Source organism: Callospermophilus lateralis, chromosome 3, assembly GCF_048772815.1.
Source record: "Callospermophilus lateralis isolate mCalLat2 chromosome 3, mCalLat2.hap1, whole genome shotgun sequence".
Taxonomy (NCBI): domain Eukaryota; kingdom Metazoa; phylum Chordata; class Mammalia; order Rodentia; family Sciuridae; genus Callospermophilus; species Callospermophilus lateralis.
The window spans coordinates 145,456,308-145,484,224 of NC_135307.1; the positions used below are offsets into that span (position 1 = coordinate 145,456,308).

A 27,917-nucleotide genomic window follows, 5' to 3' on the forward strand; every position below is an offset into this window, starting at 1 on the left:
ACCATAGAGTGATGAGGTAGCCCATACCATACCCCTCATACTGTATTCTTTCATTTTATTTGGCTTACAGACCAAATATTAGAGAACAAATTAAGTCCAAAGTATGTCCCTGTCTCAAAAACCTAAAATACTAATTTGATGCCAAAACTAAAATATATTCCCGATTATCATACATTAACTTTCCACCTTCCTTAAATAAGTGCACATATAATTACAGAATCTCAGAGATGAACTTCCAAAGGCTTTAAAATATAGAAATCATGAAATGTAAGACAAAAAGACATGACCAAAAAATGTCAATAGCCATTCATGCTCTTTAAAACTTAAGCAAATTCAGACTCTTAAAACTTAATTCAAAATTTAGAGTTTTATATGTCAGAGTCAAAACAGTCAGAAATACAATCTGTTAGAATTAGAAAGTTGTTCAAATTGGTTTGAGCTCTATAATATTATCATGGGTGACTTTGACTCTGGGACCTGTACTAAGGACTGTAGCTGGTGAGAACCAGGCTACAGAGGTCCTTTAGAAGCCTTGCAATTCTAGAACAGCTTTACCTCATGACAGCTCTAGTAGAATAGCTGGACGGGAGAAATAAATATATTCGTCCTTTTTTAAAAATCAACACTGTGTAGAAGATTGATTATAGGGGATTTCTGGGATAATTTAAAGATACTGTCTAACATGTCTGTAGTACTTCAGTTCCCAAAGCACTTCTAACATTGCTTCATTTGATTGTCACAATAGCATTTGCAAGGCAAAAGTCGGACAAAGATTGCTTTACTCCTGTGTGACAAAGTTAGAGGTTCAAAGTAGTTAAATGATTAATTCAGTCTTACGATGTGGTAAATATAGGACCAACACTCAGACAGTACATCCACACACAGTGTGGCCATCTTCTAACTTAGGATAAAAACTATGAACTAAAAAGAGATTAACTGAGATCTAGAACTTTATCAAATGATCATTTTTTCACATACCTAGATTTAGCCAAAGGCCTGCAACTTATGTGTCTTTCTGAAAATAGTGATAGACAAAACCAAATAACATTCTGATCCTTTAGAATCTAAAGACACTGAATTATACTTTTGCTGGTATGGTTTAGACCCTAAATAACAAATGCCATATTATAACTTCATTTATAAAAAACATAAGTTGAAGTTGTGCTTTGGCCTCCCACATAGTAACAATGTGGAGTCTAAATTCTGTTCCTCTCATCCTTGATTTCAGAAAAATATTACTTTAAGTCACAGTGGGGAGAAGCTAATGCTATCATACTCCTACCCATAGAAGACAATAACCTTAAACTAACTTGATTTTTTAATAGTTAATTTTTTTGTTCATTCCCAATGTAGATAAAATACTATGTAGAAGCAGTCAGCAATCATTTAATATTGCTCCATTCACAACCCTTTTAGCAGTTCTTTAAAAACTTTCTACTCAGAGCATCTCCTTTTAGCAAACTGAAGAGATAAATATCTGAATCTGCTGTTAAAAAATAGGTCATCTGCAGGATCAGTTGGAAGGAAAGATGCACTTAGAAAGCCATGTCTTCAAACCATACATCAAATGTAAATGCTACAAAGAAAAGTACTTTTGATCCCCATACTCATGAACTTATAATTTTTAATATACAAATGACTTTTGCTATCATCAGCTGCTTAAAATCAACACATTTCACTTTGGGTACCCTGACAGTGTCTGTAATGACATCAGGTTCTCATTATGCTAACATATTAATGTGTTATCACCCATAAGGTAAGTTTCTATTTTAAGGATATGCCTCTGGCATTAATAAACTGGAGAGAGAAGGTGAATAATTAATGTAAAAATAGGTCATTTAAAATTAAATATATAGTTACTCCCATTAGTATCCTTAAGGTTTTCATATCATCACTGCTTTAGAAAATAACATTCAGATAAAACTGTGAAAAGTGTCACATTTAAATTGAAAGTTATTTTTAAAATATGAAATATGAACATAAATACCACATAATAACACTTTTTTTTCTCATCTGTCACAGAATACCCAGAGGATAAGCAGTTCTCAAGCCACTCAACCTCTTGCTACCCCAGTCGTGTCTGTGACAACCCCAAGCTTGCCTCCACAGGGACTTGTGTACTCAGCAATGCCAACAGCCTACAACACTGGTGAGTTTCTGTGCCCTTTCTTTGCTTTTGTTTTGTGATCCACGTGTGCTTGTGATTTTTTAAAAAGTATATTTGCTGAAATAAATTTATCCCTGCTTTTTTAGATTCAGATTTTGATATTGTTTTTAAAATGCTAGTCTTGAAAAAGTCACAGAAAATACATTGATAGTAAAATGAGCTGAATAAATTACGTTATTTCTCCAATGTGAATTTTTACTTGCCTCTGACAAAAAAAAAAAACAACAACAAAGAGCTATTATGAAAATGTGGTAAGCATCCAGCCAAGGAGCAGGTAATAGCCACCTGATGCCCAGATATTTTTTTATGTAGTTTCTTGCTACAGAATCTCTCGCTTCCAGGCTTTTAAAATTAGATGTTTGCCTTCATGCTGTTAAACTGCTTTGGGAAGACCATCAATCCCTTTGGGGATGTGGCAGGTGCTTAGCTGTAGCCTGCAAGCCTGTAACCACTAGTTTGGTCTGTGTCATTTGTGCCTAAGGGGCAAAACAAGGTCATTTATCATTTCTCCTCACAGCCACTGAGAGGAGCTTTTCACTCATTTGTGTTTATTTGGACATTTCATCTTAAAATACCCTAATTTGGGAGTCTGTTAGAAAAGTTCAAGAATATCACAGTGATGGGAAGGGTGCTTTTAGCCAGGCAAGCTATATGGAAAACCTGGTCTGCAGCAGCTTTCATTTAGATTTGCTATTTTAAGGAGGGGAGAAAGTGCATGTAGTGTTACTTTCTCCCCAGCTGAGCCAAACACCTGTTGTTTAGAAGGAAGGCAGGTAGTAAATTACACCTTGCCCCCTTATCCAGAGACTGCAATGCATGAAAGTTATTCTTTTATGATTTTCATAAGTAGACTGTGGTAAAGATCATCTAATTTTAGACTTCAGGGTAAAACACTTTGATGCCCTGCTTTCATCCTGCTGTCTGGAGGCAGAACAATTGATACATTTAAATGCTGCTTTAATTTGCAGTACTAGTTTTATTAAAATAAACATCTTTTAGAGGTTTTGTTAAAAAGCTTTGTAGAAATGTCCATTACCTTTCAACAGTCAGTATGGGGTGGGGGGGGGGGGTGGAAGGAAATCTATCAACTAAAAACCAACCTAGTGTCTGTAAATTATAGCAAATTATTTATGTCTTGCACAGAACAGGTTCCAGATTAAAGCCAGGGATTGAGCATTCATAGAAATTATGTTTCATTACATTAATCACTTGTTATATGAGAGATGCCATGTGACAAATTCTATATCTTCTCTCTCAAGTTTATTCTAGATAAGGAAAGGGGACAACCTAAGCTGATAACCATGAAGGGGAAGTCCTGAGTTTTTGTGGTTTCTAGTTAATACTCCAAGGTTGAGAAGATACAGGAAGAGAGAGCTCAAGAGGCTAGATGCCCAGGGGAGTGTTAGCTGAGAAGGTGAAACTTGGACTGGGACTGGGTGTCAAAGTTAGATTGCAGTTTATTGAGCATTTCATTACAGATTTTTTAGTATACTTAGAGATTCCACTGTACTTATTTTTAGAAATGCCAATAAGTTAGAAAGAATTCATATACATATATATTTTACATATAATAAATATTCTTAAATATTGAATATATACTCACACATACACACACACTCTAAAGTCTCACAGGGATTAACAGTGTATAAAAATGAGTCATTTCCCCTTAAAACCATCTGTCACTCTGCTTTAGTCTCATTTCATCTTCTCATTCCATCTTTTGACTGACTTTATCTTTGCTCTCTTTCTCAGAATAATTGTCCTAACATTACTGTATTATCTTTAACTTATATATCTATTTGCCTTTTTAAACACTTATCCATATTTTATCTTGTTTATTCTATCTTGTATCTTTTTATACATATTTAGTGTCAAACCCAAGTCATACAGTAGGTTAAGGGATAAATAAATTAGCAATTTTTTGAAATAAATGCAAAAACAGTTCTGTACAAAGGAATTCTACAGAGATATCCTCATACCCATCAATAATATCACTCCCAGCTTCAAGACTTACACTTTGCAAACACTCTGTGGGTATTTATTGTTTGTTGTGTAGTATATACTTTGCCAGGTACTGAAAATACCAGAGTCAACTATGGAATTTAGGGTCTGTCAGCATAGAAAGACACAAGGCAAGCAGCTCTAGGAAAGATCTGTTCTAGTTGTGTGAGGGGCCACCTTTTAACTAGAACATGAAAAAGTATGCAGGACTCAGCCAAGCAGGCCAAGGAGAATGATCTCAGGAGAAGGGAGTAGAGGGCTAGCTGACAAGAGTAGAGCCTAGAGGGGTAAGTAGGGATTTGTTGGATTTGTTGTAGGTTTTGGACATTGTCTTAAGAGTGTTGGGAAACCATAATTTTTTTTTTTAAAGAAAGAGAGAGAGAGAATTTTTTTAATATTTATTTATTTTTTTTAGTTATTGGCAGATACAACATCTTTGTTTGTATGTGGTGCTGAGGATCGAACCCGGGCCGCACGCATGCCAGGCAAGCGTGCTACCGCTTGAGCCACATCCCCAGTCCATAAAATTTTTTAAGTAAAGGCATGTCATGATCATATTTGTTGTTTTAAAAAAATCACTTTGTCTACAGTGTCCATCGGGGCAAAATGAATGCCAGGTAACCACACAAGACTAGTAGAGTGACCCAGGAATGGTTACTGCAGATTTGGACTAGAGTGGTGACAGTAAAGACAGTGAAATCTGGACAGGCCTAGATATAGTAGATAGCAATTGACCAGACTAGGTGGTTGATGGTGGGTTTAAGAGAGAAGAGAAGCAGCAAAGATAACACCCACAGGTTTCCGGCATAAACCTCTAGGTGTATATTAGTGCCATTTAACAAGGTATGGAGCATAGAAGGAAGAGAAGATATTAGAGAAAAACTTGAGCCATGTCAAATTTGAGGTGTTTGAAGAAGCATCCAAGAAAACAAGTCAAATGGGTCATTGGAAGGGCTGGCAGTTCAAAAGAGAACTGTAGACTAGAGGGTCACTGGGGCAGGCATCAGTGTGCCAAGGTCCCTTCCCTGCAGCCTCTGTGGGGTTGGCTGAGACAGTCTGAGAGCATATAGAACAAGTATTGGTTCTACCATAAACCTGAGCACCTCAGCTCAGTTCCTTTTTAAAAAATGTTAATTCACTTATGCTAAGTGAAGCCAGCCAATCCCTAAAAAACAAATGCCAAATGTCTTCTTTGATATAAGGAGAGTAACTAAGAAAAGAGTAGGGACGAAGAGCATGAGAAGAAGATTAACATTAAACAGGGATGAGAGGTGGGAGGGAAAGGGAAGGAGAAGGGAAATTGCATGGAAATGGAAGGAGACCCTCAGGGTTATACAAAATTACATGCAAGAGGAAGCGAGGGGAAAGGGAAAAATATTACAAGGGGGAGATATGAACTGCAGTAGAGGGGTAGAGAGAGAAGAGGGGAGGGGAGGGGGTATAGTAAAGGATAGAAAAGGCAGCAGAATACAACAGACACTAGTATGGCAATATATAAATCAATGGAAGTGTAACTGATGTGATTCTGCAATCTGTATACGGGGTAAAAATGGGAGTTCATAACCCACTTGAATCAAAGTGTGAAATATGATATATCAAGAACTATGTAATGTTTTGAACAACCAACAATAAAAAAAAAATGTTAATTCACTAGAAAGACCAACTTTTTAAACTCCCTCTCTTGAGACATGAGAAAGAAGTTAAAAGTAGAGTGTTTGCCACCTCTCTGTAGAACTAAATGGAAAAAACAAGTGTTCATAATGGACTGAAATAACTCTTCATGTGAGTAATAACTAATGTCCTAAGTTTTGGTCACAGTAATTATGATGGAAACATTCATATAAAATGAGCTATATATTATATTCTTGTAATAAGAAAAGTTGTTTTTTTATGAATTTGAGATGATTTTGCATGTAGTGAGGGAACTGTGACATTCCTGGTACTTCAAACAAATGCATTAATTATATGATGATGCATTTAATGTCTGTGACACTAAGCTTGACAACCATGAGCAGGGATTCTATGTCTTTCCTGTTCTTTGTCCTTCATCAAGAGTTGCTGATCCAGATTCAATATGGGAGAGCTCAGAGTTTCTCTTTGTTCCAAAAGGTAGTGGCAGGTATATTTATTTTAAATAACAGTTATATAGGAATAGTCCAGCATAGCAATCTTGTCTTCCTTTATAGATTACTCACTGACCAGCGCAGATCTGTCAGCCCTGCAAGGTTTCAACTCCCCTGGAATGCTGTCTTTGGGGCAGGTGTCGGCCTGGCAGCAGCACCATCTAGGACAAGCAGCCCTCAGCTCTCTTGTGTGAGTACTGGAAATCTTCCCTGAACTTTTACACCTGGCCTGCAGACACTCTTTTTGTGTCAGTTAAAGTCTTTTACTCTGTAGACTCTCATGTGAATAATCCTACAGTGGTTCTTTTTTAGGTGGACAGAAATGTTGGGAGAAAATATTTTCTTAACATGCTCTAGACAATAGCTTGGATATGAAGCAAAGCACAGGCATTCCTTGAAAGGATTCAGGGAGCAAGGCTTTTCCTTTCAGACACTCTGAGGTAAATCAGCTGGTATCCAAGGGGATTTCAAGGCACAGATGCCACCACATGCACCCCTTTCTACCTGCTGATTGATGAGTCAGCTGCCTACTCCCATCCTGCTTCCCAACATCTGTCTCTGATTCCACTGCTTAAGGAAGGCAGCTTGAAGGCATTTGAGCTTACATAATTCATTTCCCTCTTTTTGCTTTGATGGCTGGAGAAGAGGAAGATGAGTTGTCTTTTGCTTTCTTCCTGAATCTTGGGGGAAGAAAAACAGGGCTGGGTAGCCCATATATAACTCCATAGGATTTATGTGTGAGTGATCTCCCAATGTACATACCCTACCTCATTCACAAAGAGAACATTTCTTATGAACTGAGTGTGAAGATAAATGTGAAGAAGCGTCAGTCTCGTGCCCAGAAGAGATGAGACTCCTTGAGTAGTAGGGAGAAGGAACAGGGCTTGGTAGAGTTAGCATGACAAGTACGCCCATTAAGCAGGTGGAGGAGAACAGCAGACCCTGTTGGCTACCTCACACCTGTTCAGAGCAGTAGAGACTATACATACCCTAGCCTACTAACCTCCTTTCAGAAAGTGCCCAGAGGACCTGAGCCCAGGAAACCCATTCCTCCTGAGATCTGAAAGAAATCCACAAACATATTGTTATCAGTAATCATCTTGAGAACTAAATCACAGGAAAAGGAGTGGAGTATCTTAGGGAATTTTTTTTCCCCTCCACAACTGGCCCTCAGACCTAATCCTACACTAAAAACAGCCCTGAAGCTGGGTGTGGTAGTACACACCTGTAGTCCTCACTACAAAGGAAGATGAGGCAGGAGGATTACTTGAGCCCAGGGGTTTGGGGCCAGCCTGGGCAACACAGAAAGACACCATCTCAAAAAACAAAAATCAAAACAAACAAAAAAAGCCTGGGAAAGCAAATAGAAAAGAAACACAGATGTGAGGAAAAGTCTTTATATACCCTATTGTACCAATCTGAGTGAGTTCATCAGCCTTTCTAAGACTGTTTTCTTTTCTGGAAAATAAAAATGATATGATTTACATCTCAGAGTTGTGGAAGAGATGAGATGTTGTGCTATCACAGGGCCAGAGTAGAAAAGATACCAAGGAAGATGAGGCATCGAATAGAATTTAGTGTGCCATGTTCCTCTATCTTTTTGGACCACACACAACATTAGACACTGAAATTGTTTTGCAAACTTCAGCTGCAAAAATACCACAGTGGTAGATAGTAGAAGTGAGAAACGTTAAGAACCCAATGTACTATTTCTTTCTTCCTGGAGAGATGTGATTTCTTTTTGTACCATATACTAAAGGAGATGACCAAAACCAGCCTTGGGGAATTCTGATAGGATTTCAGACCTTGGGTTGTTTAATTCAGTCATTGTCTTCAGTGTCATTTTGTGAGTTATGCTGATACACTCACAAACCATCTCACTTCTCTTCTTTTTTTTTTTCCCCCTCAGTGCTGGAGGGCAGTTAACTCAGGGTTCAAATTTATCCATTAATACCAACCAAAACATCAACATTAAATCAGAACCGATTTCACCTCCCCGGGACCGAATGACCCCATCAGGCTTCCAGCAGCAGCAGCCACCACAGCAGCAGCCACCACAACCCCCACAGCCCCAGCCCCGGCAGGAAATGGGGCGCTCCCCTGTGGACAGTCTGAGCAGCTCAAGCAGCTCTTATGATGGCAGTGACCGAGAAGATCCACGGGGTGACTTCCATTCTCCAATTGTGCTTGGCCGACCCCCAAACACTGAGGACAGAGAAAGCCCTTCTGTAAAGCGCATGAGAATGGATGCTTGGGTGACCTAAGGCTTCCAGGCTCATGCTTGTACTTTGTGTTACTGCAGTGAACTGCCCTACATATCTAAATTGGTAAATAAGGACATGAGTTAAATATATTTATATGTACATACATACATATATATTCCTTTGCATATATATGTATGTGGGTGTGAGTGTGTGTATGTGTGGGTGTGTGTTGCATACACAGAATCAGGCACTTAACCTGCAAACTCTTGTAGGTCTGCAGATGTGTGTGTCCCATGGCAGACAAAGCACCCTGTAGGCACAGACCAGTCTGGCACTTCCTTGGACTACTTGTTTCGTAAGATAACCAGTTTTTGCAAAGAAATGTGTACCCATATATAATTCTCCCACACTAGCTTGCAGAAACCTAGAGGGCCCCCTACTTGTTTTATTTAACTGTGCGGTGACTGTAGTTACTTCAGAAAAAAATGCTTTGTAGAACAGAGCAGTAGAAAAGCAGGAACCAAGAAAGCAATACTGTACATAAAATGTCATTTATATTAATTACCCAACCTGGCATGGGTCTCTGTTGCAAATGGGTGCATGGGAAAGGGCTGTTGATATTAAAAAACAAACAAAAAAAAAAAACAAAAAGCCCCCACACATAACTGTTTTGCACGCGCAAAAATGTATCGGGTCAAAGAAGTGATCTTTAGGTAATAAAAAAGAGAGGGTAGAAAATACGCATGAGATATTCAGAAAATACTAGCCTAGAAATATAGAACATTAACAAAATAAAATTAATATATTAAGTTATAATTGGAATACATCAGAAGTTTCTTTTTACATTCATATCTTTAAAAATAAACTGATTTTAGCTCATGTATATTTTATATGAAAGAAAACACCCTTATGAATTGATGACTATATATAAAATTATATTCACTACTTTTGAACACATTCTGCTATGAATTATTTATATAAGCCAAAGCTGTATGTTGTAACTTTCTTTTTTGTTCTTTTTTGTTTGTTTGTTTTTAGAAAATAGCTTTATCTTGTTTTAACTTTTTAGATTTATTTTAAGAGGGGAAAAAAACAAACAAAAATATCTTGCAAGCAGAACCTTGGAAAAAAAAAGCCATGAACACTTATTATCTATATGTAAATTAAAAGTTGAGCCAAACTCTTTGTGTATATAGCATCTTAAATATATTATCACATTTGATGTAAGTACCTATGTATTGTATGGTCACCAGATTAAAAAGTATATTTTTGTGGATTGCCGCCAATTTGGGGGGGAAAGGCGAAGTCCTTATTAAGTAGAGTATTCACTGTTTAATATTTACTATTTTGTTAAATATACTGTACTTTGGATTTTAATTATTAGCCCAGTTTTTTCAGAGGATTGTATAAAGGGGTTTATCCCCTCACTGGTGGTGAATGTGTGATGTTACATTGTAATCTTTGTGCTGTATGGGGTGAGCATCATTATATATTTTATATGTGTATATAAATAGCAAAGTGGCAAAAAAATTGGTGTTAAGTTCATCCTGCATAAATATAAAATGTGCTGTAACAGATTTTATAAGGCATTATTTAAAACTTGCCTTTTGTGAGGAAAAAAGTACAGTAGACAAGATGACCTAATTTAACTAATATTAGAGAAAATGGCAAAATAGTAGATGAGCACAGAGGTTTTATAAGTGGTAAATGATTAGAGAAAAATATTTGTGAGGAAAGGGATCTTTTTTCCTTGACCCTCTAAAAATAGAATGATGCAGCTAGTTACAAAATATACTACCATTATCAACTGTTCTGTGCATTGAAATGACACTCTGGTGTGGGGGAGCAGTTCTTTTATGGTGCAGATCCTTGGCATGTCTCTTGCTGTCCTGATTGAAATTAGTGCCACCCTCAGCTTGAATTTTCAACAAGGCCTTATTCTTACAAGAAGACAACTCATTAGTGATAGCAAGTTCATCCGTTTACTGGGCTCGTGCCATGAACAAAATTCAAAGTCCTGTATATCTTTTATTATAAATTTTTAGATACTCCTTGTTCTGAGAAACTCAACAGAAGGGTTTTAAAATCGCTGCTATTTTATATTTTAATACTGAGCAGCTACCTACAATTTTTACTTATATTTTGTTTTTCCCCCCAATTAAGTTCCTTTTGACATTTCCCTCATCAGCTATTTGTGACAAATCATCAGCCAGATTTCCTGACTGACACATAGTATTAGGTACAGGATAAGCCTGTGGCATTGTCATTCACAGGCCGAGGAATAGAGATTCTACTTTAATGGCAGTTTGGTAGTAAATTTTGGTAGAAGCCAAAAGGGGAGGATGATGTGCTGTCTCCTCTTTTTATTTCAGTTAGGCATTTGGCTCTTATTCAGAAAGGATTAGTTTTTCTTTTAAAGTGTACTTAATTTACCGAACTACATACAGGCACATTTCTTCATAAGGTTACACCTGATAGAAACAAGACAGTCCCCCAGTACTGAATTTCCAAGATAATCCTTACCACTTTGTAAACCATTTATAGCTTTGAAAGTGTTAAGTGATCCTTTTGTTATTATTTATGCATGTTCATGAACTTCTGCTGTATATTGGAATAGGAGTTAACACATTCACATTTACTGTCTATTTTCTTGTGTGCCTTATGAGATGGCTTTTCTGACTGTATCTCAATAGTCTTTCTTTCTATGCAGGTTTATAATCAGTACAACTACTGTTTTCTAAAATAATATTACACAAGGCTCGGAGTTTGTATTTAAATTACATTGACCAAGTAACAATGTTTTCAGGAACTGAATATTTGACTGTTAATATTTTTCCCATATGCCCAGTGTGATATGGAGCATATGGACTTAACAGACATGCCTCACCCAGACACCCATGTGTGAACACATCACATCCACATCTCTTGGCAGAAAACAACTAGAGTGGGGAAGACACTAATGGTGTTGTTTTGAAACCAACTTTTCTTACCCTTTTAGACTCACGTGTTTTGTATAAGACACTGTCACAGGACGATTTTGTCCCTTCAGAAGACATATTTTATTACTAAAAAACAAAAACAAAAAAATCTTAAATTGCACTGGTTAAAGGAAGTTCCCAACAGCTGTACTTCCTTCAGTACTCTAACTGGTACTGCACTGAGACTGAAAGTCACCATTGTATTTACACAGGTGGTCCCAACCAAAACTCCATCTTTTGAGCCCTAATTATGTCCATTGTGTTATAGACTAAATCAGGGGTATGTTCTAAAAGAACAATACATATTTTGCCATTTTAACTGTAAGGACAATTAATGCATTAACATAATTTCTGTATTAACCATCATGCGCACAAGAAATACATAGTAAATAAGGAACCTGAAAACTCCTGGCATTGGATCATAAAAAGCTAGATGATTAGAATGTGAAAAAGATTTTACAAATGTAAAACTTTTATTTCTCTGTAGAAACTCTTCACTTTGCTGTGCAAGAAGACACTGCTTTGCTATATTTAAAATGGCTTTTTTAAAAGAGATTTATGTATTTGGTAAATGTTTGTAGTCAACAGTTCACACAAGAAGCTGTACACGGTTTGATCATGTAAAACCGTTTGGCGGCACAAGCTGGACTTTGTTGCCATCCTTGAGATGAACCTTTTAAGAAAAATAAGTTAATCTCAATTTCCCTGAATGTGTTGTTTTTCTTCATTATACAATAAATATTATAGTGAACTTTTTATCAAATGGTTAAGACATTGATAGAGGTTGTTGTAAACTATTTGTCTCCTGAACTCACTCCAGTAAAGATGGACTGGCTCTTACTGTACATCTAGACTCTGTCATGTTTGCCTGGGGAACAATAAGGCGATGGCTTTGCCACCAGGCATCCCCTTCCTCAAAAGCTCTTTCATTTGCCTTACTTTCATAAGGATCTTTTTCACCTGCAGGTCCCCTTGCCTTACGTTGAGACATGGTCAGGAAAACTGTCCCAGGTCTTACTAGAGGCTTAGGAAGCAGCCAGCCAGCTGGTCCCTCCTTTGCATCAGCTTGGCTGTTCTGATATGGCTATTCATTGATGCAAACCAGTGAAATCCATTCTAGCTCCAATAACTATTCACAGAAAATATCTCAAGTGTGTTGAAGGAATGGATATTGTTAGCACTTCAATCTTAGGCCCCATTTATCTTTAAAGGTTGGGGTGAGGGGTTGAAATGATTTGTCCAAAATACGTACACCATACTGACTTAGAGGCAACAGAAGTCAGGTTAACTTTGTAGTTTCATTTTTAAAAGTGATGCTGTTTATTCCATTATGCTGTTAGGTATTCATCAGTGGTCATCTTTCATGGTCATGATTCAGCTAGAAAATGGAAAAATTATCTAAGTTTGCAGTAGAAAATGTCTTTTTCTCATGTGTCTTCTCAGCTGGCTCCTTGTAGCTGAACAGAGTCGTGGTGTTGAATTAAGTTAAAAGCTAAATTTTTGTGCTGGTTTTATTTGCTGGATATAGTGGAGTTCTTGTTAGCAGGTTTTGAAAGCTGGTTGAGTCCTGTGACTAAAAATAATCACAGCTGCAGCTACTTAAAATCAATTCACTGTGAGCTCCTAGTCAGCTCCCATGGGGGCCTTGCTCTATGCTATATCCTGTTTTCAAGCTGATCCTGTGCCTAAGTGGCACCATCTAAGAAAGTAATTTTCATTTGCAGCCCTGCACCAGCTGGAGGACAACAGCCTGCCCCTGTCCGTCTTGTCCAGTAGCTCGCAAGAGTCCGGAGTATCACTGTACCACTTAGTTGTGAACTTGTCTGATGTCTTCTCATGATCAGAATAAGGTTGCGGATTTGGGCAAGAATATCACAGAAATGATAGAATAATTTTGATATGTCTTATTACAGGCAATGATGACCTTCATTGTCTGGGTAGGTGCTTTCTACCAGGTTTCTCCACTGTAAAGTTACTATCTTTCCCATTGTTATTGCTAAATACCTCAGAGATACTTTGAGACTATGCAAGCTTTCCTCAGATTTTCACCCACTTAAGCATTTTGTCTAGAATTATTGTTAATATGGTAGTTGCCTGTTTTCTTTTACATTTATTAATTGGGATTCTTTTAAGGAACAGCTATCCTTTCTCCCTGCTTATTTAATTTGATTATATATGGACTCATGGATATTTATTATATGGGTTATAATCTTGTACTGTCATTTTTGTTCCTCAGATTGCTTCAACTTTGGCCATTCATAGCTCCATCAGGGGTTCCTCACTCATCTTATATTTTCCCTCTCCCAGTGCTGGGTCAACCACTTCTTCAAGGACTCCTGGTTTCTTTAATTAGAGAACAATATTTAGAAACCAAGATCTGGGCTCTAAATATGCTCATTGATTTATTAAGATTTTACTGCTTTTAGGCCCTCTCTGCAAACACAGCCTGGAAATGAATGTGGTATGCTCACTCACAGAGAGATACATTAGCATTTCATGAGTCTCTTCAGATTCCCATTCACTACAGGGTTAGTGTACCCTCCTTGCCTTTCCTTATTTATAATGCCTTATTTATAATGCCTGGTAAGAAACCCAGCTCTAGTTAACAACAATCTATTTATTTGTTGAGTTCTAGTATACACATAAAGTCCTTTCAGAATCGCCAACCCATACCTGTGTGAGGAACACACATTTATTAACTACAGAACATGTTGGTGTTTTGTTTACTTTTGGCCTTACACTATCCAGGCAAGAGAATGTTTTCCATGGTTACTTTTAATTCCCAATTTCCCTCAGTGTGGTGGTTATTTATTTGAAATACAAGTAAGCTCATCTGTTGGTGTTTTTATTTTGTTACACTCTCCTATCATAGTTGGTTTCAGTTATTTGCAGGTGCGGGTATATGAATGATATCTGAAACATTTCTAAGAGAGCTGTGCAGAGCTTCTCAAAGAAATGTCACTCTTCTCACCATTCCATTTTCATCCCCCATTTCTCCCACCAACCCTACATTGTTACAATGTAGTCTTTCTACAATCAGTCTTTCTAGTTTCTGGTATAATCCTTCCTGTTTGTCTTTTGCACAAATCATCAGCTTTGCTGTTTTCACTTGACAGTATATCTGGAAATGACTCTGCAAAGCATTCAGTTTACAGAAATCCTTGCCATTCTTTCTTATACCTGCATAGTACTCTGTGATGCAGACATACTGTGGTTTACTAAACCATGAACAGGCACTTCTTCTTATTTCTAGTATTTTGCTGCTATCATTGACTAGCCTTGTACATATGTATTTTTGTACTGTTAGAAATTTATCTTCAGGGTAGATTCCTAATTGGGATGACTGAGTGAGTGCACATGTGGTTTTGTACACTTGTATTTTCTTTCTTTTCTTTTTTTTTTGTTTCCTCTTTGAAAGTTCATTTTTTAAAAAAAGAAAAAAAAACTATACATTTTACATTCACTTCTCAGAACATTTAATGGTACCAGCTAATAATGTTATATAAAAAGCCCACCAGCTGCTTGAAATGGCTGCAATTTTATTACCATGTTCTGGTATTAAAAATGGTTTGAACCCTTTGGGGAAAAAATGTATAACACAAAGTACCACGATGTCAAATCTCAGATGAAACAAAAATTTTAAATAAAGAGGAAATTATTTAGTAAAAATGCAAGGCTAAAATAAAAAAATATTGTAAAATAGAGGATTTCCCCTGCACCCAGAGTTAGGTAAAAAAATGCAATCAACCCCACCCAGCCTCCTCTATTTCCCTTAGAAAAACTCCCAATCCTGAATACAGATCAGCCCCTGGGATCTCACACTGGTCCTAGTTGGAAGTTAAGAACTGAGCTGGGCAGGCAGACACCCACAAACACCGGCACTCGCAGGAATGCAACCACTTGGCTTTGGCATGTCTATAGAAATCTCTCTGGGAACTGTGTAAGAGGACATGAGCATGTCCTCTTAACATCTGCATTTTCTCCAGCAGTGTGTGAGAATGTCTGTTTTCCTACAACCTCACCAAAAAATTTGTTGTTATATTTTTGACTTTTACAAGTCTGATATGATAAATTGTATCTCAATGTTTTAATTGCCTTTCTCTATTATGAATGATTTTTTAAATTTTTTTCACATGTTCAGGGGCCATTTAAATCTCTTCCATCTGTGAATTGTCTCTTCATGTCTTTTTCCCACTTGTCTATTTGGTCTTTATTTCTCATTTTTTGAGTTCTTTTTATATCAAGGATATTAGTCCTTTTATTTCCTCCAAGTTTGTCAATTGTCTTTTGATTGGGGGGCGTTTTTTGTCTTGTAAAATTTTATTGTTTCTATATAGTCATATTTTTTGATACTGTGAAGCTTGAGCATTTTTAATCAATGAAAATAAATGTGCTTTTTGTTTCCACGTAAAAAGTAACACAATAGGTATTAAATAAACTTCACAATCATAGAAAATTATCAGTATTTAATAGTGGCATAAATTTACAAATAGTTAAAACTGTTGTATTTCTTGGTTTTTATTCCTTTTTGTATGTGTATGTGTGTGTGTGTTTTGTTCTCTTTAGTTATACATGACAGTAGAATGTATTTCGACATATTATACATACATAGGGTACAACTTCCCATTCTCTGGTTGTACATGATGTGGAATTGGTCGAGTATTCATACGAATATAGGAAAGTTTTGTTTGATTCATTCTCTTTCCTATTCCTATCCCCCCCCCCTTCCCTTCATTCCCCTTTGTCTAATCCAAAGTACTTTTATTCTTCCCTCCCCAGCCCCCACTTATTGTGAGTTAGCATCCTCATATCAGAGAAAACATTCAGCTTTTGGTTTTTTTGGGATTGGCTTATTTCACTTAGAATGGTAGTCTCCAGCTCCATCCATTTACTGGCAAATGTCATCATTTCATCTATTATGACTGAGTAATATTCCACTGTGTATATATACTACAGTTTCTTCATCCATTCATCTGTTGATGGGCTACTAGGTTGGTTCCATAGTTTAGCTATTGTGAATTGAGCTGCTATAAATATTGATGTGGTAGTGTCACTATATTATGCTGATTTTAAGTCCTTTGGGTATAAGCCGAGGAGTGGGATAACTGGATCTAATAGTGGTTCCATTGCAAGCTTTCTGGGGAATCTCCATACTGCTTTCCAGAGTGGTTGCACCAATTTGCAGTCCCACCAGCAATGTATGAGTGTACGTCCCTTTCCCCCCACATCCTCACCAACATTTATTTGTAGTCATTTTAAAACTTTTTATTGCCTGTGGATTTTGAGTTATAGTTATAAATCCTTTCCATACACCAAAGTTAGAGAGGACTTCACCTGTGTTTCCCTGTACTTATATGGTTTCACCTTGTACAGTTAGCTCTCTATTTGGGATTTTATCCTTAAATATAGATCTAGTTTAATTTTTTTTTAACCAATGGTTGTCTAGGTGTCCTGTTTACTTAAAAGTCCATATTTATCCCACTGATTTGAGTATCCCAGTACCTGTCTCTTAGACTGTCTCCACATAAATTGGGTCTAATGCTAAACTTTATTTTTATTCCACTATGACCAGAAATTTGAAATGGCTCTCAACACTTCCCAGAAATGCAACTAAAACTCCTTATTATGTTAGTTGGCTCAATTAAGGACATACCTGTTTTACTTTATGTCCTCTCCATTCAAAACTCCATTACTATTTCCTCTTATTCCCAGCTAATTTCTTTCTCCCATACTGAGAAGAGTTTCCATCTAAAGAGCTCTAATTTTCTCACCATGAAATGTGAACATGTGCGCACATGCTCTGCCTTCCAGCAAATCTAGCACTATAGTTGAACTGTCTGTGCCCTTATCTAAAGCCAAGCCTTTGATTTTGTATACTGGAGCCCATTGTGTCTCTTCTTCTCAAGGTCTTCACTTAAGCAACTAACTGTCCCTTCTGTCTGACAGCAGCAATTTCTCCCTCTCTTCTAGATCTAGCACACCTTTCTATCACTCATTTCTAAAACAAATCAAAACAATGAACCTTGCAACTACTACCCTGCGTCTGTTTGCAACACTAGGGCTCACCTAAGGATTATCACATCCTCTCCATTTTTTTTCAGGATGCTGTATATATTATTTTCAGTGTTATAAGATGAAAAAGATGGGGAATCACCAACCTACAGAGATGTCAAGAATGAGAAGTTCTGAGAACTTCATTGGAAGACGGGGAGACCAGAAGGTCTGTTGGTTATGTAGCAAGGAAGTATGTTCCATAAGAGCGGGAGGACTTATGAGGAGGAAGGAGCAATGATGTCAAAGTGGCACTAAGGAACAAGAATAACCATTACCTTCTGGACTACTGGCCCATGGGCTGTCCTTCCTTTCCAACTACTTGGTTGAATATTACTTAGCATACATGGAATTGTGGGAAACTGCTACCTTAATAGCTTGGGATCAGGTTCTGAATAACACTGAATTATTTGATGGGCAGTGAGAATTGCTGAAAGTCTGAGTGGTATAATGGGTGAGCCCTGGACATAAGAACAGCAATCTTTACACTTTGGAAGAGGCTCACTTATTGGAGGGGAGACTTAAGCAATTGTCTCAATTTGTACCCATGGGATTTTATAGAGTTGACAGTAATGACATGAAGAGGTTGCCACCTCTCCATTCAAAGATCTACTTATCATGCTGCCTTATCCTTTCCTGATTCTTCTGTTTGGGGTTAAATTTCTTAGATCTGTGGGCTTATATAGTTACATTTAACTGGAAAAATCCCAATCGTTATTTCTTTAATTTCCCAATTATTCCTTTCCAATTATACATATATTGGGCCATTTGATGCCTCAAAGCTCATTGAGGTTTAATTTATTTTCTTATTCAGTCTTTGTTTAGTTTTGGGTAGTTTCCATCGCTGTTTTTTCCCCCCAATGTCTAATCTACCACTAATCTCATTAGATGCATGTTTCATTATAGGTATTTCAATCTCTAGAACTTTATTTGGATCTTATAACTTTAATTTCTTCCATCATTGTGTTCATATATTCTCAAACATATAGGGCTTATATGTAATAGCTGTTTTATATCCTTATCTGCAAATTCTGTTATTCATATCACTGAAATCTATTTGGTGATTCTTTCCCCACCCAGTTGTCATTTCTTATTTTTCAGCATACCTGGTAACTTTTGGTTGGATGCTAGACATGGTGAATTTTATGGTTTGGGGTACTAGGTTTTATTTTTTTCCTTTAAATATTTTTATGCTTTGTTCTGGGCATAGTTACTTAGAATCACATTGGTCCTTTTGAGGCTCACTTTGAATCTCAGTCACCTCTAAAATCCCATTGAAACAATCATTTCTTGAGGTTCCCTTCCTCCAAACAAACCTTTCCAAAACTGAGATTACTGTTAAATGCTTATCAACTCTGTTACTCAGACTTACAGTAGTGTTCCATTCATCAAATAATGCCAAATCACTTCATCACAGATTTCAGTTTCCCAGAACCTGGCCTCAAATTGTTCCTATTGCATTTCCCTACAATACTATTTACATTTTCTTCAACACCAGGCTACTCATGGTTCCTATCTACATTTCCCCCATATTTCTTTCCTCTACACCTTTGCTGACACTGAGGAGCATTTTTTGAAAACAGTTATCCACTACCATATCACTTTAAAAACCTTTCTGGTGTCAAATAAAATGTCAGCCTCTCTAGAAAACCTGTCTTGCTTTTTCAACCATTGACCATCATACTCATTTCCCCTCTCATGGGCCAGAGGTTTTTGGGTTTTTTTTATTTATCATCTCACCACTCTTCAATAGGTCTTATCTTTCTCATTAAATTATAAGCATCTTGATAAAGACCATGTCTTGCTACTACATCACCTCTTGGCATAATTGGTATTCTGGAAGTTAGTGAGTGAATGAATTCTGGAAGGTTATATATACATGGATAGATGGATTAATGAGTAGTGAGGTAGAAGGATACATGAGAAGAGCACATGTTTCTTATTAGGGCAGTGAAATGGTGATTTAAAAATAACCAAATGCTTTGGGAAATTTGGGGAACAATCTGGGAAAGTCTCCGAGATAAGGACTCCACTGCCAGCACCACCACTACCACTGCTTCAGCAGTCTCTATAAGCCCTCTATGGTTTTGAACCAGGATAGGAAGGAGCATGGGTCATATAGGTTGAAGATGTACATCACCACAGTGCTATTTTTCTGGGGGTAATGGGACCTGATTGGTTGTAGGAGACAAAGTGACTGGCCTCACCTCTCGTCAGCAGCTCCACTGTACCCAGATGGCTCTGACAGACCTAGCAAAAATGGATGCTGTCCACACTCCACCCTACCCAAGTGCCCCTGTTGAGCCAGGTGACACCAGCTGGCCCTCCTCTCCGGACATAAGCTTGGAGAAACCCTGTCCGGGGCATTAAGCACTAGAAGGAAAGTGGTTAAGGGAGGTTTTACTGCTAACACAAATGAAATTTATTTCATACAGTCAAGTGAGACACTTGGCTCTCTGGCTCAGGGGCTAAATTCAGCAGATTTTACACCAGCAAGAAACTTGATATACAAATGCTGATTCTATAGTTCTTGGAATTCAGACAATGGGTCAGACTTTTGTCACTACACAGTCAGTGTCCCAGGTGGACCAGTAGAAACTGTCTTAATTATTCTCTCTGCCACTTTCTCCGAAGCCCTGCTTTGGGAGGTTACAACCAGCCCAGTGCAGCCAGAGAGGCTAGAGTGGCCCCCCATGTTCTAAGCATGGCTCAGGCCATCAGTACCTTCCCCGAGGCACAGAGAAGAAAATCAGAAGGTGGCAGTGCAGCAATGCCCAGAGCAAGGGGATTAAGAAAACAGACTTCCAACCCTGTCAGTCTGGACTAGACTCTCAACAGCCCCACTTACCACCTGTGATTTAGCTTATTTTTCCATTTGTAACATGGGGATAAGTGCCTACCTTTCAAAGAGATTGTGAGGACAAGATGAGGTTGTGTGTAAAGTTTTTAGAGCATTAGACAGCAACCAGTACACACAGGTTATGGATGATGCTTTTGCTTCCAGGGCTATAGTCCAGTCTTTCCCAAAGATAAATCTTCATGACTCTTTGAGCCTTTGCTATACAGCACAGCTCAGCTGTCAGCCCTTGCCAGTGCCAAGTGGCTCTTCTCTCAATTCCATGACCTTCAACATACATCCTCCCTTTCTGCCTTCCCAACTGCAGTCTAGAAGACCTTGCACAACAAAGCCTGCCATTGTGTCTCTCCAGAAGAAACCTGGAGCAGTTTGCCTGACAAGGGAGATTGCTTAGGTTTCAACATTCAGTACTGTTGTTCAAACAAAAAGATAAATTATTTCTTTAAAACATTAACTCCCCCAAAGACACTGAAAATGCAGTAAATTATGTAGAAAATATAATTGTGGTTATTTCTTACCTATACCTAACAATCCTGAAGCTTCTTACACAGGTCAACCAGCCAAAGTGTCCCACACCTTTCCGTGTCACCATGGACACAACAGCAGCTGCTGGGTCCAGGCACAGACATCACCCTGGACCTTCCCAACATTGTCTCACATCTTTCAATTCTAAATTAGCAATCCCCAAATCTTAAAAAAGGGGGAATCATATTTCCTTCAGAGAATTTATTTTACTCCATTTGAGAAAAGTAAAGGACACAGATATTAATTTTTTGCCTAGCAAGAGTGATTTTCCAATGGGACTCTTCTGGTGAAGTTAATGGTAACAAATATTTAAGAAATCTATCTTTCATCAAAACATTTATACGATAATAAGTTTCCTGTTTCAAGCCTCACAAGTTAATTTTGTCCTTAAATTATTTTGGTCTATTAAGAAAATATTTAATTTTGAAGCTACTTTAAATGTGCTAAGTGAACACATTGTTTCTTCACACAAACTGAGAGGAAAGAAATTGGAAACCTATTTGGTGAGTTCTCTTCTGCCACCCTCCCCTCCTCTTACACATGAGATCTCCTAAGCTTATCTCTAGGCCTAAGGTGTCAAGTGCCATGACTAGCCCTGAAGCTCAGTGTTGGTGCAGTGTTTTCCTCCCTCTCCACAGACCTTTCAGAGACTAAGCCACCAGCCACCTCGGCCCCCTCCCTACTGTGACACAGCTGACTGACTCCCAGGCAGCAGCATGCTCTCACCATCTATCCCTGCTGCCTTGATCAGCAAACCTGAGGCCCCTTCCTCCCTCAGGTATCAAGCCTCCTCTTTACAGACTTTCACAGCCAGAACCACTTACTGTGGTTTTGTATAAACCCCCTAAAGGACCACATGTTAAAAGGTGTGGTCCTTGGCTTGACACTGGTGGACCAAGCTGGTTTGGGAGGTGATGGACTCTACCAGGTAGGGCCTACTGGGGGGAAGTTAACTCACTTGGGATGTGTCCTTGAAGGGGTAGTGGGACCCTGAACCTTCCTCTCTCTCTGCTTCCCAGCTGTCATGAGGTGAAGTTTTCTCTACTAAGAAACAGCAGATTAACCAAACTGAAGCCTCTGAAACCATGAGTCAAACCATTCCTCCTCAGAAGATGTTTACCTCAGGTATTCTGTTACAGCAAAGAAAACCTTACTAACACACACCTCCAGCCCTGCCATATGTGTCTGGTCTTTAACATTATGAGCCACATGGTACACAGAAGGTTACTCTAGGGACATCACCCAAAGAAAAGAGGACAAGTGCCTTCTCATGCTGTGGCTCTAGTATTCCTAAGAATGGAGTCAGGAAGTAGCAGAAGGAATCATGTTTCAGGTATGCACAGAGACTTAGCAGTCTAGCCTAATGACTGCTCAGCCTCAGAAGTACATGTGCTAGAACTTTGGTGACTAGCATGCTGCCTTTTTGCCACATGCAAGCCAGCAAGAGCTCTTTCCAAGAATGCTGACTGGAGACCCCACATAGCCATCACCAGGTGGATGCTCATGACTGTGAAACTGGGCAATGGCTCCTATGTGTTTGGCTTAAGACATGCCTGTGTGTCAGACAAAACAATTCTAGATATGAAGAACAGAATGGCGTTTACCCAATAGCATGGCATTTAGGACTTGGAATTTTTTCAATTCTACAAGTGGCACTGCTAACTGAAGAGGCAAACACGAAGCACAGCTTGTTATAATTGTTCATTATCACTCTAACACAGGGTGACATGTGGATACTATTCCATAGCACCTTCGCCAGGGAAACATGGAACAAACTTAGAGCCAGGCCTACTCCCCCCTTCATAGCAGGTGGGAACACATTAGTAAGGCAACCCAAACCAATTGTGGGGCATGCACTGAATGGGTCCCTTGGCCAGGCCATTCCTGCCACTCTGAGCATATCCATGCAGAGACCCATGCAGAACTACTGTGAAAGCACACACAGTCAGTCCACTAAATGCCTTCAAGAAGTGGCCATCAGTCACATGTAAACATCTCTCTTACACACCTCTCTGGATATGGAGGCTGAGGGTGGTGGTATTTGGGATCCTGAGGCCTTAGGTTAGATGAGGCCATTGCTCAGGATCAGTGCAATAGAGAAAACTGTGGTGACTTGTGAAATGCATCCATATATCCCAGGAACCAAAACGTAGCACCTTTAGGATATGGCCAGTGACAGCTGATACATCAAGTCCAACTGCTAAAGCTGGGCTGATTATCCATAAACAACAGCCTACTTCTTTGCCTGAGTGTTCTGACTGGACTGGCTGGCTGGCTGAAGAGTTGATGGTGGCCTTTGGAATTTGAAAATCTGGGGCTTAACCTGGAACCACACTCAATGCCATTGAGCCATTATGAACAGCAGTTGTGTTCAGGTTATTAGGGATGTCCTCAGGAGCCTGTATTTTAAAATAGACCAAATAAAACACTGGCAACACAATCCCAATTAGAAGCATGATGAAAACAGCATTCCACCACTGAATCCCACAGTCTGCTCCATCTGTCAGTGTCTTCGGAGGAGCTGGGAGCAGTGGCTGATCAGAGGTCTCTGTGCAGTAGCTCTCACTTAGGAAGATCTCTGACTGCGCTGCACGCTCAATATTCTGATCAATCCCTTTAAAGAAATCTGTCAGTTGGCTGGCCTGGGCATCAGCTGCTATGGTAGCTCTGTCTACATCTGGTAATTCCACAAAGGTCACTGTGGTCTCTGTGGATGGTTCTGGAAGAGGTTTCAGTTCTTTGTGGGTCTCTGTTAGGATCCCATGGTTTTTCACTGGAATCTTAATAGATTTCAAAGCATATAAATCTTGTTCTCTGATGAAGTTGTTGACTTTCTTGATATCTGCGACCTAGGAATGCCATGAAAAGACACATTATAAAATCTATATACCTCCTTAAAACTAATACCCAACCCTTCACCTTTTGGGGTGATGAGCCAAGTCCATCCCAGTTAAGCTGAGGAAGGCTGGGAAACTACACTGCATGCTGAATTAGTTTAGGTAACTTGGGTTGTTCTGTTGTTGGGAGTTTTGTTTGTTTTCTGGTTTTTACTCAGCCTTCATGAATAGCTTAGTAAATCAAATATGCCTATAGATAGATATACAAGTCTGAACAATCTTAAGACAGGTTTTGGAAACAAAGTGTGATTAAACAAAATGCTTTTAGGTGAAACACAGTCATGACACTAAAATGAACACTGGAGCTCTTTGTATTTCCTCTAACTTTTGAGGCAACAGTGCCCCCATTCGGAAATCCCGCTCACAGCAGAAGCCAATTAAGTAACTGCCAGACATTAGCAAGCCAAAGCCTCTGCCACCTCTAAGGACACATTCAGAATCTAGATTATCTGTAATACCTTTTAACTGATGTGCCCTCAAGGACTTTCACAGGAGTACTACAGGGTATATGAACTTATTTTTCAGATAATAAAATTATAGGGCATCTAAACTTATTTTTCAAATATATATTGAAGAGATCTCAATACTTCTTATCATTTGAAATATAGAAAATCAATCTAGTTGGAAGTTATGGACTGATTTCCTATTTCAAACTTAGGTGAAAGAACTATGGCTGAGAGTTTTATTAAGTAACACAAAGTTCATAATAAACTCCTCTTGTAATTAAAACCTTAACATTTAAGAAGGGGGAAATGGGAGCTGGGGTTGTAGCTCAGTGGTAGAGTGCTTGCCTAGCATGCATGAGGCACTGTTTCGATACCTGGCACCACATAAAAATAAATAAATAAATAAATAAAAATAAAGGTGTTAAAAGACCAATTTTGGGGAAAAGCGGGGGAATGTAAGTGAAAAAGTAAATTCCCCCACAAGCTAATGTTTGAAAAATTTCCAAAAGCATGTGAAATGGACTCAAAAGCCCATTTTAACTAGAAGTTTTAACTCAAAAGCCCATTTTAACTAGAATGTAAATATAGTCCCCAGACTTTTAGTCAGAAACTCATTCAAATCAATCATGTCAGTGACTGAAATTTTTTAACAACTGCTTTTGGCATTTCATTGAATCATATGGGGGAAATTTTTTATTCTGAAATTAATGAAAGTAGGAAATACTTGAGACTCTTTTATTTTTGTTCTCTATTAAACTAACAGCAAATTTATTTACTAAAAATAGTAAAACTGATTAGTTACTGGAGGCATTATATATTATTTATGGATTTATTAGTCATCACTATTCCAATAGGCCTACTTCACCTATGTAGGCCTTTGTAGAGTAGGATTTATTTTTCAGTCCATGTTCTATAAACATACATTATGCCTATACAAGCTGAAGATAAGAGTCAAACAAATGTCAGTACAATTGAAAGATGCTATGTGTCCCTGGGGACCAGCCTGTAGTTCTTTGGAAAAGATCCAAACACCACACACAATCTTTTTAATCATGTAAACCATGTTAGATAAATGACAGATATTTTAAGAGGGAATTTTTTTTTTGTTGTTTTTTACTAAATAGCTTATATAGCCTTAGAGAAGTTCACAGAAATCTGTAGTACAGTGGTAGCAAAATGAAATGAACAGTTTCAATCTAGGAGAAAATGCCATGATTCTATAAATACTTTTCCTACTTACTTTGCCATTGTTAATCACTCTGAATGCTAAAAACATAATTAAAGAGAAAAACAAGGTTATACAGAATACAAAGCATAGAGGCTAAACCATGCAGTTCTAAAATAGAGAAGGGAAAACTTTACTAGTCAAATAAATTACTGTCAAGAAAAAAAAAATCAAAGTAGCAATAAAAGCAAGCATGCTAAAGAAATCTTAGATAACTTCTGCCTGGTGTCTCCAGCCCCCTTAGGTCTTAAATAAGATATGCTCAAAAGAAAAAGTAAAGTCTCAGAATTTTAATGGGAAGAGACAGGGCAGAGTCAAACTACTCTGAGAGGCAAATGCACTATGGCCTGAGGTTCCTAACTAACCTCATTTCTGAGCCCAGCGTGCAGAACTAAAGATACTTGTACCAACCTTCCAACTCTGGCTAAAATGGGAGTCCTTGGCTGCTACAATAAGCCTCTGGCCACTTATTAGGGGTCAGCAAGGGTAACAAATAAGTTACTCTATGTTCCTCTAAATACAAGGCGACAAAGTATTTGGTGGGTATCTTACTTTGCAGCCATACTGAAGAGCCAGCTTGTTGAGGTTGTCCTCCTGGGCCAGCTCCCGTTGGAGCAGCACCATGTCACCTGCTCCAGGCTTGTGAGGGTGGTGAACACTGTTCTTCTGGCGTTCCTTGCCCCGTGGCCGTAGAACAACATGTTGAGACTCTTCCTCAGAGGAGTCCCCAGAATCCCCACTGCCATTCTTGAACACATAAATGTGGCTGCTTGGAGTTGTACGCACAACAGCTGGGCCTTGTAAGGTCTTGGTTAACATTCCCTTTTGCCTCATTTTAACTGAAAACCAAATCCCAGGGTTAATCCCATATAAGGTATATTCATTCTTCCTTGGTTTCATTAAAGAAAAGTGTCTCATAGCAATGATCCCTTTCCCTGATTATTGCAAATACTGAACAAATACCATCAGTCCAAAACAAGAATGTCCTTATGCTGGCTGAGATGAAAGGGCACGGGCAGAATAAAAACATTTTTTCCCCTAATTTCATACTTTTCATGCAGAAAACAAGAGATTCCCCACACTTCTGCCTTATTCCTTACTGATAACTATATCCTCCTTCGCCCTCCCCCCCCCCCACAAATCCCACATCTATACCCAACTTCAATTTTTGGTCTCACAGTGGTAAAGTGATTGGGATCCTTGCATGACAGGTAAGATTGTTCTGTTTCCTTGTACTAAGAATCTTAAATTCAGAACCTTGGTACAAAGAATTTTTACTCAATACTTTACACATTCCAAGGTATCTTTACTATAATCAATACAACTAAAGTGCTTTTATTTTGATATTTGGTTAACTTATCTCGTACGGGAAAAGCCTGTCAAACTGAGAGATTCCTCCCATTTCCACAGGTCACTTTGTATTCATTACCTCCCCTTGTCTGCTTGTATTTCCACCTTGAGCCAAGTACCAAAGCTATAATACCCCCTTTTCCTTCTTCAAATCGTTCTAATGAAATTCCAGAAATTACAAATCAAACTCGGAGAATGACGGCCTGCACAGGCACTGGCATGAAGCCCTAAGAGGTCATACGGATGTGGCCCATTCACGGACTGCCCGGGGCCCAGCGTTACCCCCACCGGGTCGAGGCCCTCCGGTAGGCACTGCCCCAACTCCTTGATGCCGCGGCCACGGGAGGAGAAGGAAGGTTGCTCGAGGTCCGGGCCTTCTCGTCCAAGCACAGGAGCTACAAGAGGGCTCCCACGGCTCTCAGAGCTCAGTTTCCCTTACAGCCCCTTCCGAGAAAGGAGGGGACCAAAACAAAACACCAGCCACACACAAAAAAAGGGAGTGCCCTGACCCTGGCTTATAAGGGCGGGACCGCAACATTCTACAAAAGCACAACCTCCAACCTCTGACCTCTCACTCCCGCAATCTGGGACCAGCTCTCTACAGTCACCGCCCCTCCACCTGCCGGAGCTTCCCCCCAGGAAGCCATGGAGTGGCTGCCCGCGCCGGAGCCGACAAGTTAGGCCAGACCACCGCGCCGCTACAAGCTCGCGAGGACTGCAATCAAGACCGCGGACCCCTCCTCCAGGAACCGGTACCTCGGCTCCCAGCCCCGCCGCGCCCCTCCGCGGCCGCCGCGCCCGTCCATTGGCTGCTAGAATAGAGTCTTCCGGGGGCGGGGCAGGAGGAACAACCAATGAAACCAGTGGTGGGCGGGCACTGGCAGGAACCCAGCGGAGCAGAGAAGTCCTCAGGAGACCTGGTCTGGGGGCGGGCTTAGGGGCGGGTTCCTGGGCCGGGGGCGGGACTCCAGCTTCAGTCCCCCCCCCCCCCCCGCCCGCCCGACTCAGCTGTGCCCAAAGATTGTAAAACACTTTTAAGTCTTCCTTCGCATTGGTGACAGCCCTCTGCTGAGCCTCAGCTATCTCACTGGTA

At 39.2% G+C, this 27,917-nt stretch overlaps 2 protein-coding genes across 13 annotated transcripts in view; one reads left to right on the forward strand and one right to left on the reverse strand.

Annotated features, from left to right (window-relative positions):
* Window positions 1–12,318, forward strand: part of Mef2a (myocyte enhancer factor 2A) — a 146,411-nt gene extending 134,093 nt beyond the window's left edge. For all 12 annotated transcript variants that reach the window (XM_076851411.2, XM_076851416.2, XM_076851409.2 and 9 more), the window contains 3 exons: window positions 2,023–2,149; window positions 6,355–6,481; window positions 8,201–12,318. In XM_076851411.2, coding sequence (XP_076707526.2) covers window positions 2,023–2,149; window positions 6,355–6,481; window positions 8,201–8,555 — 609 coding nt within the window. In that variant the 3' untranslated portion in view covers window positions 8,556–12,318. The remainder of the gene's footprint in view (window positions 1–2,022; window positions 2,150–6,354; window positions 6,482–8,200) is intronic.
* A 7,910-nt stretch (window positions 12,319–20,228) lies between these two features.
* Window positions 20,229–27,573, reverse strand: Lysmd4 (LysM domain containing 4). Its single transcript, XM_076848847.2, has 2 exons — window positions 26,027–27,573; window positions 20,229–23,755 (listed from the first exon to the last, which is right to left on the reverse strand). Exons 1-2 carry the CDS (start codon window positions 26,390–26,392, stop codon window positions 23,225–23,227), a joined length of 897 nt encoding a protein of 298 aa, XP_076704962.2. The 5' UTR covers window positions 26,393–27,573; the 3' UTR covers window positions 20,229–23,224.
* Between the last annotated feature and the right edge of the window lie 344 nt (window positions 27,574–27,917).